This window comes from Manacus candei, unplaced genomic scaffold (assembly GCF_025592945.1).
Source record: "Manacus candei isolate 608988 ecotype Guabito, Panama unplaced genomic scaffold, ASM2559294v1 h1tg000088l, whole genome shotgun sequence".
Taxonomy (NCBI): Eukaryota; Metazoa; Chordata; class Aves; order Passeriformes; family Pipridae; genus Manacus; species Manacus candei.
In genome coordinates, this window is record NW_026138136.1 from 2,563,360 (window position 1) to 2,577,822 (window position 14,463).

The 14,463-nt window shown below is 39.1% G+C and overlaps 1 protein-coding gene across 4 annotated transcripts in view; it reads left to right on the forward strand.

Moving 5' to 3' along the window:
- CARMIL1 (capping protein regulator and myosin 1 linker 1) overlaps positions 1 to 14,463 on the forward strand; it is a 192,794-nt gene that overhangs the window by 158,964 nt on the left and 19,367 nt on the right. For 2 of the 4 annotated variants that reach the window (XM_051812679.1, XM_051812680.1), the window contains 4 exons: positions 5,076 to 5,093; positions 9,038 to 9,104; positions 9,399 to 9,595; positions 13,508 to 13,614. In XM_051812679.1, the coding sequence (XP_051668639.1) occupies positions 5,076 to 5,093; positions 9,038 to 9,104; positions 9,399 to 9,595; positions 13,508 to 13,614 (389 nt within the window). The remainder of the gene's footprint in view (positions 1 to 5,075; positions 5,094 to 9,037; positions 9,105 to 9,398; positions 9,596 to 13,507; positions 13,615 to 14,463) is intronic. The other 2 variants (XM_051812681.1, XM_051812682.1) reach the window with 1 other exon arrangement.

Below are 14,463 nucleotides of genomic sequence, written 5' to 3' on the forward strand. Positions count from 1 at the left end.
GTTAGTAAAGATTGAATTACTGTGAATTTTTGAGGTCAGTAGTGACAGGATTAGAATACTGATCTGAAAGCAAAACCACTAAAACTGGTGAAAAAATGTTCAAGTAAACAGATATTAAAGAAAACTAAAAGAAAAGAGGAAGAGAAAAAGACAAAGTGATTGAAAACTCAGGTTAGTTTCATTCAAAGTTGATCAGAACCTCTTTTTATTTTGTACAGTTTAGTGGTGCGTCATTTCCAATGCCATACTTATTGGTATTTAGATATACTGTATTTAGATACTCCTGGGGTAGCTCGTGTCTGCTACTCTCTGAGAAACTGCAGAATCCAGTGCCTTGTTGCCAGGCAGCACATAATTCTATGCTTGTGGGTGAGCAGTCCTGCTTTGCAGGGTAGGCTTCTTCCTCCTCTTTCATGGTGTTTCTGTCATTCCCAGGCTCATGTGCTGTCTCATGACTGTCTGACCAAGCAACATTATTTGAATCATGTGTTACATTTAGGTGTTGTCACTCCATAGATCAGCTTTTGAGTTTTGTCATCCTCTCTTGGGTAAATATGATTGACCTGCTCTATCAGTTTGTTTCAGAAAAGGAACTCAAATACTCTACTCAAGTATTTCTGTTTCTCAGACAGGGTCTTAGAATATTTGCTAGTTTCCTGTCAAGATATTTCCTGTTTTCAATAGGGAAATATCTTGACGTAGTAATTCCTGACTGGACTTAAAGTTCAGAAAGTTGACGGTTTTTTTTTTAGTATATCTCAAAGTGTCTGTGGAGTATAAAGATTTACTGTGCATGCTGGAAAGATGTCTGAAGCAAATTTCAGTGAGAAAAGAACAACAGCTCAAGTATGCCTGGGTTTTCAGGAGTAAAGCTTCCCATCATAATTCTGAGCACAGTCTACTAGTCCACTTCTCCATCCAGGGTGAACTGTATCTGATTCATTGTGATAAGTCTCCTTGTAACATTTCTCCTATCAAATGTCAGTGCAAGCAATGCATCATCTGCCCCCAAAGGGTCTAACAGTGGGGGCAAAATTACTGGTGTTTTCTGCCTGGATGACTACTTTTCCTTTTGGTAGCTGTTCACTTCAGGCTGTTGGAAGGAAGGAGAGATGTAGAAGCTGTGTTGGTTCTCAGTCCTGGGAAGCTGAAAGGCAGACAGGTACAGCAGTTCTTATTCCCAAAATCATAGAATGGTTTGGATTGGAAGAGACCTTTAAAAATCATCTAGTTCCAAGTTCCCCTGCCATGAGCAGGGACATCCTTCACTAGATCAGGTTGCTCTGAGCCCTGTTCCAACTGACTTGAACTTCCATTCAGGAGTATGTTGCCTCAGAGTTGCTTTTATGATATGCTTGCCCAGGGCACCTGATACATGTGATAGCTGTTTTTAAAGAATTGCCTAAGGATATCATAAACGGTTGTCCACCCCCTCCATATTTGCAGAGTTTAAGAGGTTTTTATTTGTACTATATGGAAGATTAGATCACGAACAAAGTAATTTTTGCATCATTGTTTGCCAGCTGAAGGTAATGAACAATGACAAGCAAGCAGGTTGTGGTGACTTGAGGTAGTTTGTGCCATCAGACCTGCTGCAACTCTCTGTTCTACACTCAGTTTTTAACTAAAAAAACTATAAAAATTAAAGTGGTTGGAACTATCCTTTTTTATTATCTTGAGGCCCAGCTGATGTAGAAGATGCTAGTATCTTCATGAGCAAGTAGAAAAGAGAACTGATGATATGGAGAATTGCTTTTTCTCTTGCAGGTGGTAATTTCAGGCAGAATTCCTTGCAGGGTACTAATTCAGAACATGAAATTAAACATTCAGCTTCATAGTTTTAGGAACCACTCAGTTTAGTTTATGCATCTGATTTTTTACTTTTCATAATAAAAGCTTTGACTGTTTGTATGCAGTTATGTTTATTAGCGGGAATTTTACATGACTTGAAAGATACAAGCGCAGAATTATTAATTAAAAGAATATATTAAAATGCTTGATGAAATATCACAGAGTACATGAGCCATATCTCAGCAAGTAGAAAAGCAAAAGTTTCTTGGCTAGTAAAATAAAACAAGCTCAAGGGCAAATCTATTGAGCTTATCTTACTGCAGTGCTACTCCTTTTCTTTCAGAAAATGTTTCTGTACAAAGTAATTCTAAAGGTCAGGCCGATTTAGATGAGATTAATTGAATTAATTCAGAACTATAGCACTGAATTAATTCAAAACCACTTCTCTTAAAATTCAGCTCTTGGAGAAGTAAATAAACATTTCCTGAAATTCCTATATGCATTATTTGTATATCATATTTATTTACACTATATATATTTATAGATAGTATTTCCATATAGAGGACAGAACTCTGACAGATAAAGTTAAGGACTAGATCCTCTGTTGATGTAAAAATGCAAAGCTGCTACATTCAGGACAGTTGTATCTAAAAACAGCAGCCTATTGCAGCTTGGCTTTGGTGTCAAAAAAACATGTTAGGGTCTTTGCTCTCCTGTCTGCTGTAAAATACTCCATTAGCTGTCACGCATTTAACTTTCCAAGGGCAATGGCACTCGAGGGGAGATTCTAAGGACACTGATTCAGGTTACCATCACTGCTAGTGGGAAGTACATAGCTGAATTTCTGAAGCCATGCTTCAGGATTTTACCCTGAAAATCATGTCATAAAATCTTCTGTAATTGAAGTAAGCAATACCAACTTTCTAGTTTCCAAGGTTTTCTATACAGATGGTGAGGCACCTGCATGTGCAAAGATTCATATGCGAAAAACAGAGTTGGTCAGTTTACTGCTCTGCTTTATAAAGTATACCTGAAGATTTTTATTTTTTTCAATGAGACAACAGATGTGTGACAGCTGTGTCAAAAGGAGTTAGGAGACTAAAAGCAGCATGGGAAATGTTGATTGACTGAAGGAGTGTCATGGCAGCTTTGCAGGTCATTCCTTACAGCAAAAGAAAACAGCAGGATTTGCGATAAAATTCCCTGTTTTCTTATACCTCTTTCTTAAAAAGGCATACCCCACAAAATACATATAGCTGAAATGGTATAGCACTGATTAAAAATGTTCTGTAAGAATCCTTTAAAGTGTTTTTTCTGACATCTCAATTCCCAGTGGCACATTGTAAAGATTCCCCAATGCAACTTTTGCTTTTGTTTGGGTTTAGTTTTCTTGGGATTTTTGGTTGTGGATTGGTGTTTCATCTCAGCAATGGCCCATGTACACTTGGAGGCAGACAACCTTATTTTCAATTATGCTGAGAGCAAACATAAGCGTTGAGTGGCCTCATGGTCTGTAGCACTTCAGGGGTCCAAAGACTGGCATTAGCTTCCCTGTAGAGCAGCCAGATTCCTTGGTGACTTCAGGCAAGTCCCTGAGTCTTAGCTTTGCCTAATGATGCTTCCTTGTCTAAAGTGTTGCCTGCTGTGTGCCTCCTTCTCCTTCCTTGCTCCCCACCCACAAGCTCTTTAGCACCTTTTAACTTTTAAGTGACTCAGTAGTGGCACTAACTTTGGTGAGATCACTGAAGTCTGGAAGGTAGGAGTTTCCATAAGCCCTTGTTGAATCAGGACCATAGACTGTAAACTCCCTCAAAACCTGAGGTTGTTTCCATTTATATGTGTGTTACTTTGCACTTTAGCCCTAATCACATTTCCAGCTGCTTGTAGAATATAAATAACTTTCCTGCTTATGCATTAAATACACAGAAGCCAGTGGAGTATTGCCATGAGTGCTATCTTAAAGAGAAACCATGTTGCAGATTTATTTTTTTAAGTGGGCTGGAGAACTTTTTTTAAGATTGTTTCAGTTTTCAGATATTTATCAATGGATTCTGCAGTCTCCCCAGCAATCTCTGAGCAGCTATAGTGAACGGTAGTACAGAAGATGGGCAAGAGAAAAGAGAACATAGATTCTGACAGAGAAATTGAGTAAGAGTGTATGTGTATGTGGGTAGCATACAAAAATGAGAGTAATGAGGAGTTTTGCCTGAATCACTGTTAGCTGAGAGCTCTTGTATAAAGCCAAAGTTTCTGAAAGTAAAAGAAAATAAAGACAAAAAACCTCAACCAAACAAAAAAAACCCAACAAAACAAAACCTCAACAAACAAACAACTAACACTGGGGATAGTAGGAAAGTAAAGGAGAGGAGCTGTGTGCAAGAACACGCAGCACTTTCTTGTCCAGAAGTTTAATACAGACTGTGACTATTGACTTCTGCCGCAAACACTCTGCACTGTTGTTACAGCAGCAGTTCCCATTCAACCTGGAGACAAACCCATACATCTAATAATTGTTTTTCTTAGTCTAAATCAAAGAGGACCATGACTGGTCATGAGCCATAGAAGAGGTGGGACATGGCATTGCATCATTTCATATGATGCTGTGCTGCTTTCTTATCATTTCTGAAGGGAAGAGCAAAAGTTATGCATTAGTAATGGAACAGCATTCCTCTAATATGCCAAAAGTGCTCGAAAGTCTATGCCTCTAAACCTCCTTATGGGAAAGAGAAATGCTGTTGCTTTGGAATAGATTTATTTAAACCTCGGGAGAACAAACTTGCATCCTTTTTCATTCCTTCAAGAGAAGCTTTATTTTATTTTCCTTGCTTGCCTGCTTTCACAACAAACTGCCAATTTTCAATTCAGAATCTTCCTTCAGACTGGGAAATAACAGAATTACATTTTTTTTTATCTCGCTACTGGTGCCAGCAAAATGAAAAAAACTCAGCACATTGGGACAGCAGGTGTCAGGTTGGCACCATTGGTGAGTGCCATATATTGGAAACAAATGTCAGAAAACCTGAATTTGTCCCAATATAGATCAAACAAGAGAGATCGCATCCTTCTCTGGTTGTCCTCTGGAAATACAAAATGTGTAGCACCTCCAAATAAAAGGGATTTTTACCTCATTCCTGCATGTCACCTCTCCTGCTAAGATTTCCGAGTGTTTTGGCTTTAGTTTTCTTTATTTTGGTGGTTTCTGGTTTTGCCTCCTTTCCTGAGAACTGCTATTGCTTTGTCTTCCCCATTCATATTCTTTTTTCTTTCTTTTTTGCTGCATGGAGACTCTCTGCTGTACAAGTGTAAGTATTTTTTTAGCTCTGCTGTTTCTGGCCTACTTGTTTATGTTTTTGTGCTCCATTTACCTCTGTACTGCCTTGTGAGTCTCCTGGGAGACTGTACTGCCATCCATCTGCACCTACAAATGAAATAGGCAGTGGTTCAGGGATGAGGCTGGATTTACAGAAAGGTTCAGCTAACATAGCATCTGAATTTAAAGGATCCCTTGGCTTTAATACCAAACCAAAGCAGAGTACTGATGTTGGAGGTGTAAGCATAAATGTTACTGCCCAGAAGGAAAATCTATTGATTTGGTTTTATATTCAAGCATCATCCAGTTTAATGAAAGAATAGTCCTTAACACATTCTTGAAGCTGGAAAAACGTGCACTGTTTTGCAGGAAGGAGGGTTGAAGGGAGACTGGTTGGGGAGCTCAATTTGAAGAGGGAGCAGCAAGTTGCTCATTAGTTTGTTTGAAATCTTTTGAAAGGGAAGTGACAGCAGGGTCACAGAGCTTCCCTGTATCTAATAGGATTGAATTTAAATTACTTTGGAGTAGGAGGAGAAAAAAGTGGAAATAAGCATGTCCCTCAGCGCTGAGAATAATTCCAATTATCTGTATAAACAAGGAAAATAGAGTATCTGAGACCCTGTTGCTAAAAGTACATTGCTTTCTAGCATTCAAAACAGAGTGATTTTAGTTGATCTTTTTAATTCCCAAGGTACTAGTGTTCCTCCACAGTTGGTAATATAATTTCAGAAAACTCCAGAGAGCTCAGATAGTTTTGAGGGGAAGGCAATCAGAAGGTAGGAATCTGGGAAAGTGATCATGGGAAGAGATCTTGGGAGTTAAAAGTTAGCATGGACACCGACAGTGTCTAAGTAAGCCCTTATTTGGGAGCGTAGTAGAAATTTTGCTGGTTCCCATCTACTGCAGAGGGGTACATTCATGAAGCCATCTCCAGAGACCTCTGTGGCATAGGTGCACCCAGACTTCCAAGAGGTCCTCTCAAAATCCAGAGATGCAACTAATATTTTCATTTGTTCTGCCAAGCAGCCTACAGTGTGCTCATGGAAAAGTAGTCAAAACAAGGAAGTGGTTCAGGAGGTGGTCTGCAAGAATGGCAAGTTTCTGGAAGTTGTGGAAGAAGTGAAAGAGGGGAGGTTGATACTAATAGTTATTCCTCTGTAAAAGCCATGAGTGAAACACAAGGCAGGAGAACCATGTTATGCTTGTGGGGCCAGAGGTGGTGGGAAGGCAGAAGGTCTGACAAAGCTGAACTGCTTCCATGAGCTATGGAAATCGGGGCTGGGGGGTTCAGATATCTCCTCTAGGAATGACATGTGCACTGCTGCTGTAGCATACTGTGCGGTGGCTGAGATGTTAAGCGGAGATTAATCCTAATATTTTGTAAAAAGAGCGCACTGGCCTATTTAAATTAATGCTTTGACCCATTTCGCTCTGTGTGTGATCTAGAAGTTCACTTGGCAAGAAGCCTTTCATCTGTGCATTTCCTAAACAGGCTAGAAAACAGAAGGGTTTCAAATAAAATTGTATGTAGAGCTGTTATTCATGCTGTTAAAGCAAATGGGAAGCGTCTCTATCCCTCTGCCTTTATCCCCAGCAACCAAGCTGCTGATGGATGATGCCAAGCTGACAGTAAGTTATAGCAGTGATCAGCACGAGCTCTTCAGGGTCATCTGGGGGCATTTTCTTGTCTGGGAAGGAAGATGAAATCACTGTTCCTGGCTGTTGGAGATGTATTGAGAGCATTTCAGTCCTTGCACACGAACCTCAAAACTTTCCGTGTGCTGTTTTGCATTGGTGCCCTGGGCTGATGCAGCTCTCAGGTTGTCTGTGTTCATCCAGGAGCCACTCTGAACACTGGCCATGGCTGTGCAGTTACTGAGTGATGAGAGGTCTCTCATCATCTTCATTTTCTGTCCTGCTTTCTGATCTTCTTTAGCACAAGTTGCTGTATTATTCTACTAGATGTAACTTCCAGTCACATCACCAAAAAAAATTAGAAACAGACCAAAATGCATGCAAATATACCTTAACAAGGGAAATGGGCTATGTCTGGAAATAAAACCAGGACTACTGATAGTGACTCCTAATTGCTGTCCCCCAAATGCTGAGCTGTTTCAACTCTTCCTTACAAGAGGTGTGGATGCCTTTGGTTGTTTCAGGTTTCATGATGGATCAGCAGCTGTTGAGATGTGCAGTTCAGAGGCTGCCCAGCTGCCTACCTGTAGCACAGTCCACTGCAGTTTTGGCTGAAAAAGTTCAGTACCTCTCCAGCCACTTGCTGTTGAATACATTGCATTTAATTTATTGGTAACTCTGAAAGTAGTGTCTGAACTTTCAGCAACATTTCACCTGCTCATTAATGTGAGAGTAAGTCCCCTCAGGTGGCCAGCTACTTCCTGGCTGATCTTGAAACTATTGTGTCATTTATGAATGGTTGTCAAATGTGGAAGTGGAAACCTGCAACAGCTGAAGGTATCTTTTTTCCCCAATGACATGCATGGCAATAAAACCAGAACTCTGTTGCCCAGGTAGTGCTATCACTGCCTGCTCTGTAGTCTTCAAGTCCTTTTCTCATCTTGAGAAGATGGGTAATAGCTGTTCTGTCACAAAATCTGCCATAACCCTGAGCGTGTGAGTAGTGGCATAATAATCCTCGTAGCTACTTAGGAAGTATGAATTCAGTACATGCAAGTCTATGCACTGAATTTTCCATACATAAAAACTAGTGAGTGTTTACCTTAAATAGTTCTTGATTTACCTGAAATGTCAGTGCCAACTCTGGTTTTTCCAGCTTATATAAAATTGATGCTGCTAAATTTTATTAACAATTTTGTTAATGAGTTGCAAGCTATAACAGCTTCCTGACTGATAGTCCAGAATTTGAAGCCACTAAGCTTCAAGACTAGCAAGTAAATGGAAGTATATGGATATCACTAAAGCCAGAATGTACAACTCTACCACGAAAGGGGACCATTTTTACAGAAGCTGAGTCATTTTAAATTCACTCTTAAGAAAATCTGCAGGTCAACCTTTAAACAGAAAGTGTTACGATGCTGAGCTATTTTAAGAGGTTCAGAATTGGTGATACATGCATTTCCTGTAGCAAAACTACCTCTCTTGCCATTCCAACTTTCAGAAGAGTTCAATCAAGGAAAGAAGGGCAGCTTTCTTCCAAAATCAATAAACTTGGCTCTTAAGTCTGGGTATTTGTGCTCTTAAGGCAGCATATTCTTTTTTTTCTGCGAACGTGATGATGAGAAGTGAAGTAGCACGTAATTCAGTAACTATGTTGAGTGTATGCTGAAGTAACTTTCCACCTATTCCCAGCATATCTAAAATCCAGAGAAGTCATGCGTCTGCTGCAGATAACTGCTCACACTGACATGGTATTTTTGTTTTTTGAAGAAGGGCCGTGTGCTCCAAAGCTCATTTTCCTAGGAAAGTTTGGTGAGCTCTATGGTGGTGTCCAGAGGCATAGTTTCGCAGTAGCATGTCACTAACAAACGAACTGAGGACGTGTATCTTGTGTCAGAAATAAAAGCTAATACAAGGGGGAGGCTATTCCTGGTATTGTCATTAACAGTGCAGTACTGGACAAAGTAATTTAATATTTTGTCCCTTGTGATCTCAAATATAGAGGTGAGGTTTTAATAGTTCCATTGTGGAGGTCAAAGACTTAATGGAAACTTGGACAGTTTCCATAATCATCCTGTGTACAGCCTACAGTTTTAATGAGAACACTAAACTACCTCTCTGATTCTGTTCAACATAAGTTGAACAAAACATCAGTTTAGAAAAAGTTCTGAGGAAAAAAACCTATTCCCTTCTGATGTTAAACACAATCAGATCTTGAAATGACTCAGAGCCTTGAAGAACTGATTTGTTGTCATTTCTTCTGTCCCCTAAAGTAATTTTTGTTTTGTTTTATGTTGATAGATGACTCCTAAATCAAAAAGAAAAAGCATCCACAGTAGAATGCTCCGGCCGGTGTCCAGAGCTTTTGGTAAGTGAGAATTTCATAAAACTATTTTACTTCTGTACTTACCTGAGGAAGTTCTAGGTAATTCTCCTTCCATCTGGACTGCATTTGAGGCCCACACTGGCTGCTTTGTTTTGTGACTCTGCTAGTGTGTTTGATAGTAAATAGTTGCTCACAGTGCTCTATCTGCTCACAGACATGTTGTGACTGAGTTCTCTAAATGTGCTTATAATTGTTTGCCACAAAAGAGAGAAATGGCATTGTCTTTTGTTTTAAATATCATGTTAAATCTAATGAGAAAGTTTTGATTTCTCTTAGAAATGGAATTTGATCTAGATAAAGCACTGGAAGAAGTACCTATCCATATAGAAGACCCACCATTTCCTTCCAGCAGGCCAGACAAACGAACTTCTGGATTCATTTCAGAGCTGCCATCTGAAGAAGGGAGGAAACTGGAACACTTTACAAAATTAAGGCCCAAAAGGAATAAAAAGCAGCAGCCCAGCCAAGCAGCAGTGAGTCTACGTTAAAATATTCGTGGCAATGTCATGTGTTGATTGCTTTTTACCGTGAGTCAGGTCTTGCAATGTAACAAGGAAAACTGTTAAAGTTTTAAAAGCCATAAGCAACTACTTAGTTCTTCTTCTGGTATTCATATCTTTCAGTGTGCTATCCCTATTACAAGCTTTTTGTCTTGTTTGACATGGCCTAAATCCAGGATAAGTTTTATCCTTTTTTGTTTTACTTCTGTTTTTTTCATGGAAGCAGTTTCTGGAGGTACTTGGAGCTTTCACAGGAAATGCACAAAATATCATGAGACTTTTCAATTATATTGCAAGGGTTTGTTAAGTTTTAATCCTTTTTTCTGCCTACATTAAGAGGTGGTAACTTGGCATGAATTCTTATTTCTGTCAGCTCTCAGAGGAGCTATTCTGTGACACCCAGCTTCCCACAGCTCCTTAACTGCAGATGGTGTTTGGGCCAGCAAATCTGCATAGTCACAGATCTGCTTTTCATGCTGAAACCTGCCTTAGAAAAACAAACCAGAAGAGCACTGTCTGTTTACGAAAGGCATTGGTGTGAACTCCATATATGCGCGTGGAGTTCCTGCAGATCCATTTCCTTGGCGTACCACATCAATAAAGATTTATTTCTGTGATGGTGTGTCCTCGGGGTATGTAAAGAGAGATCTGGAGGAGCTACAGAGTTATCTCACAGCAACAGAGCACAGCTGATATGATAAGTAGCCCTTATCAAGGGGCAGCCATTGCTTCTCTGAGTTAGGCTGCCTAGTAATGAATGCCTGTGGCCTCTTCTGCTTCTTCTTGAGGATTGTCAACAGAGAGTATTCTTAAAAATTTCCCTTATACTGGGAAAGATCATATTGGGCAGTAGAGTGCTTTTTTGCATCACTTGGAAATGGAGAAACCTTCAAGTAAAGGGGATATTCAAGCCAACTTTCCATTCCCCTTGTGCTTTGCAGGGAAGGTTAGAGGTAGCAGGAGGATGAATTTGTCTCCACATATTGAAAACACATCTGTGTTTGCGTCTTCCAATTCCAGTGCTGCAGAATGCACATGTTTTCCCAGTTGCTTCCAAAGTTACTCAGCTCATCCTGTGCCATCAGCACTGGTATGTGGAATGAGTGGGGACATGGGAGGGGCAAGTGCTTTGCTACAAGGCATGGAACTAGGATATACAATACCTTGTTCAATAGAAACAAAAAGGTTACTCCTTGTAGAGAAGAAGTGTTACTTCCCATGATAGTGGGATATTGTGGGAATGCTCATCTGTATTGAATTAATTAGGAAATTGGGAGTTTATTTAGTTGCAGAAATTGAAAGGAGCTTTTTTTTACTTAAACTCATTTGTCCCTACCTTGTTTTTATGAACCGTTTAGTTCCTTACTAGCTGTGACCTTGTAACAAGTTCAAACAAATTTTTAAAGGCTTAAAATGTTTGTTTTGATGCTTCTGAAGATGAAAGCATTTGAAATGTGAGAGGCAAAATCTTGACCTTTTCTGCCACTTAAAGCAGACCTGTTGGGTTGATTGCAGTTCCCATTATTTGTATTTAGTAATTTAAGAGATCTCAGATGATCATACTTACACTTCTCTGGTTTTACTGGAAAACAGATTTGTTCTTTGTAAGCTGAAAATTGTAAGAAAAGAAAGAAGACAATGGGGAAAAAAAGGAAGAAATGCAAACTTTTAACTTGGGTTGGGTGGGCAGGCAGAAGAAAGATTTATAGTTTTGTCAAAGTTTTTACTGAAATGAGTGTTCAGAGGGGGGAAAAAGAGAGGCAAAAAAACCCCTCAGCACTACCCACCCCAAAGTAGCTTTAACTTTGAAGCAAAATGACAAAACAGTTGTTTATAATTTATATTTTTTTGAGATCTTAACCTCAGGAGTTCTTCCCACATGTGTGAGGATTTAATACAGCAAAAGAGATGAATCTGTAATTTATGGAAGAGATTGTGATTCAACTTTTTTATTTCTGCTTCAAAGCCCTGGAAGGCTTGCTTTTAAACTTAAGTTAAAAAAGAGATTAAAAAATGAAAAATTAAAACTTAACACTTTTTTTTTACATTAGGACAGTAAAACACAAGATAAACCAGAGTTCAGTCTTACAGTTAACGCTGATCACTAAAAAGCATTACAATAAACAACTGTAAGAAAATCCTGTGCCTTGAGGGCCTTATTTGGCCCTCAGCATTTGTGTACATCTTTAGTTAATTTGTAGGAACTTGCTGCTGTTTCAGATGCAAACTGTTTTCTTTTTTTGAGGTAGATCTTCTCATTTGCTGTAGATCATTGGATTATGGAATTACTTCCTCTTCAGGAGATGCTCTTGCTTTTGATACTTTATTGTTTGTTCCTACTATCTGGAGGACTCCAGTATCAATATTAAGTGGTTTCTCATTTCTGTTAAAATGCGTCAGCCACTTTTAGTTTGCGTGTTTTGGTTGAGATGCCAATGATATCACCAGTGATAACAGGCTTTTGACTGAGGTGGTCACTGGTGTGACCAACCCAGATGTTAGTATGTGCAGTGCTGCCTAGTCTCAGATGCTCCAGCTAAACAAGTTCTCTACAGAAAATACCAAAGGTAGCGGAGCTGGAAATCTGATAAATCACTGTGCTTCTTAGAAGAGAATAGGTTTTATAGAAAATCTGTTGCCAGTTTGACTGTCAACAAAGCAGTCGTTACCAGGTGGACTCTTTTCACATCACTTTTAGATTGCTACAGCGGGTATCAATAAAATATTAACTAATATCTTTGGTAACAAATAATAAATACTAGACTTCTAACGAGGTTCAGCCATGGAAAGTATAAAGTTTCATGGTTGTGTCAAAGCATTAGTTCATATGAAGTCTGTTGTCCTGACTTAATGAGACTGATGTTAAAAGCCACTTTTAAGAGTATTTATTTTTCTTTTTAGAGACATGGAAAAGAGCATATACTACATTAAAAGGGAAGCTAGGGTTACTCTGAGTTATGGTGGCAACTGGGAGATTCGTTAACTTGCACTGTTTCAAATTACAAACTCTGCTATTTGTGGCGAACTGATTCCTGGTCCTTAGTACTACCAAGAATACAACTGGGTTCGGTCTTGTGGAGTCCTCTGTAGTCACCTAAAAGGTTTCTGTATGGCATTTAAATTTGAAGGAAGTCTCTTTACTGATAATAGAGCTTTTCCACATCAAAGCCACATACAGGAGCTAGACCTCATGAGAAATCCTTGCAGGAGACAACTTGTTTCATCTTCAGGAGGCTGCAGAGTCACTAGTTAATCTTCGCAGGGCCTTTGTGGCTGGCAGATGTTTCTAAGCCAGCCCAGTTTATCTGCCTCAGGTCACCCATATTTAAAATGTGGGCATTGAAGCCAAACACAGGGAGCCGGTTTGCCATTTTCAGACATGGAGCAAAAATCTGTGCTTGGTTCCTAAAGTGATACACCTGATTCTGTATTTAGAGTCTCTGCTTTTGGAGATGCTGGATTGAAAGAATTATAAAAGACTCTGTTCCTAAATCTCTGAATCCAAAATCCAGAACATATGTTTTTCTCCAAACAGAGAAACAACTGGTTGTTGAAAATACTTTCACTTCACGTCACCACTTGATCAGGATTTATTTTTTCTTGTCTAACTAAACTAGTGCTCTATCTCACAAGCCCAAGGCATTTGATTCCTGGCCTCATGCCTTGCAGAATCCAGGTTGTCAGTGGTGGTTTGGGTTACTTTGCATTTGATGTAATGCATCAACTGGCCTGATTAACGGAGGAATTACGGTGGTGATTCTGTTGTCTGCACTGAGGTTTGGTTGGCACACACAGTTTTTTTAATGCCTTAACTCTTAATTATTATCACTGGAACAAAGATGCTTAGATTATTATATACCTGAAAGAGTTTTTTTCTTCTTTCAGGTGCCTGCTGGAGTACCTCCAGAAGGGGATCAGAATGGCCTCATGGGGAGAGTGGATGAAGGCGTGGATGAATTTTTCACTAAGAAAGTGACAAAAATGGATTCAAAGTAAGTTAAAAAAAAAATTTCTAAAATGTTTTTGGGTTTTTTTTCTTTTAAAAATCCATCTTAATGCTGAGCAAGTAACCTTTTTAAGCTGTGCTTGACTTCTGTTCCCAATATCCAGGGTTGGTGGTGTCACAGCCAGAAAATACTTTAGTAGCCAAGACATTGTGAATTCAGTTACCCCCCCTTAAAAATGGCTACTTTGAAATAAATTGCTTTATTATACCATGTGGGGCGATTAATGACTAATGTGTATTTTTATAATTCAACTGACTTCATTTTACCCTTCAGCAAAGCTCAATAAAGCTGAAGCAGAGCTTTGTATTGGTTGAGGATCTGTTCAGTACAAGTTGTACACACGAGTGTCTCTGTCTAGTAAGGACTGCTGTTGGATACAGTGTTGTCATCTACTGAAGACAGTAGATTTATACTGGTTTAGAAATATGTTAAAGATGTATTTGGCCAATTAGCAGAATTCCAGGTTTAGGCAAAACGTTAATCTGAAAGATATGTCTCTTTCAGCTTTTCATAAGGGTTATGCAGCTTATACAGTTGCTTTTTATCTAGTTGTATATTTGCAGAACCATGCATTTAGATGTTCTTGAATTCATGCGTGTTCATACACATGCACACACACACATACAAAAATACTTACATAACTAAATGAGAATGCAAGGGTGACTTCCAGGCAACCTGGAATGACCCTTTCTGTGCTGTATGTGACATACATTGAGGAAAATAGTAGGTGTTAACTGGTAGATAGCTGTGTCAGGAAAAGCAAATGTTTTAAAGTCACTATGAGTTATAAGTATCTATAGTGACACATGAAGTCATGTGTGGTATACTATGTGT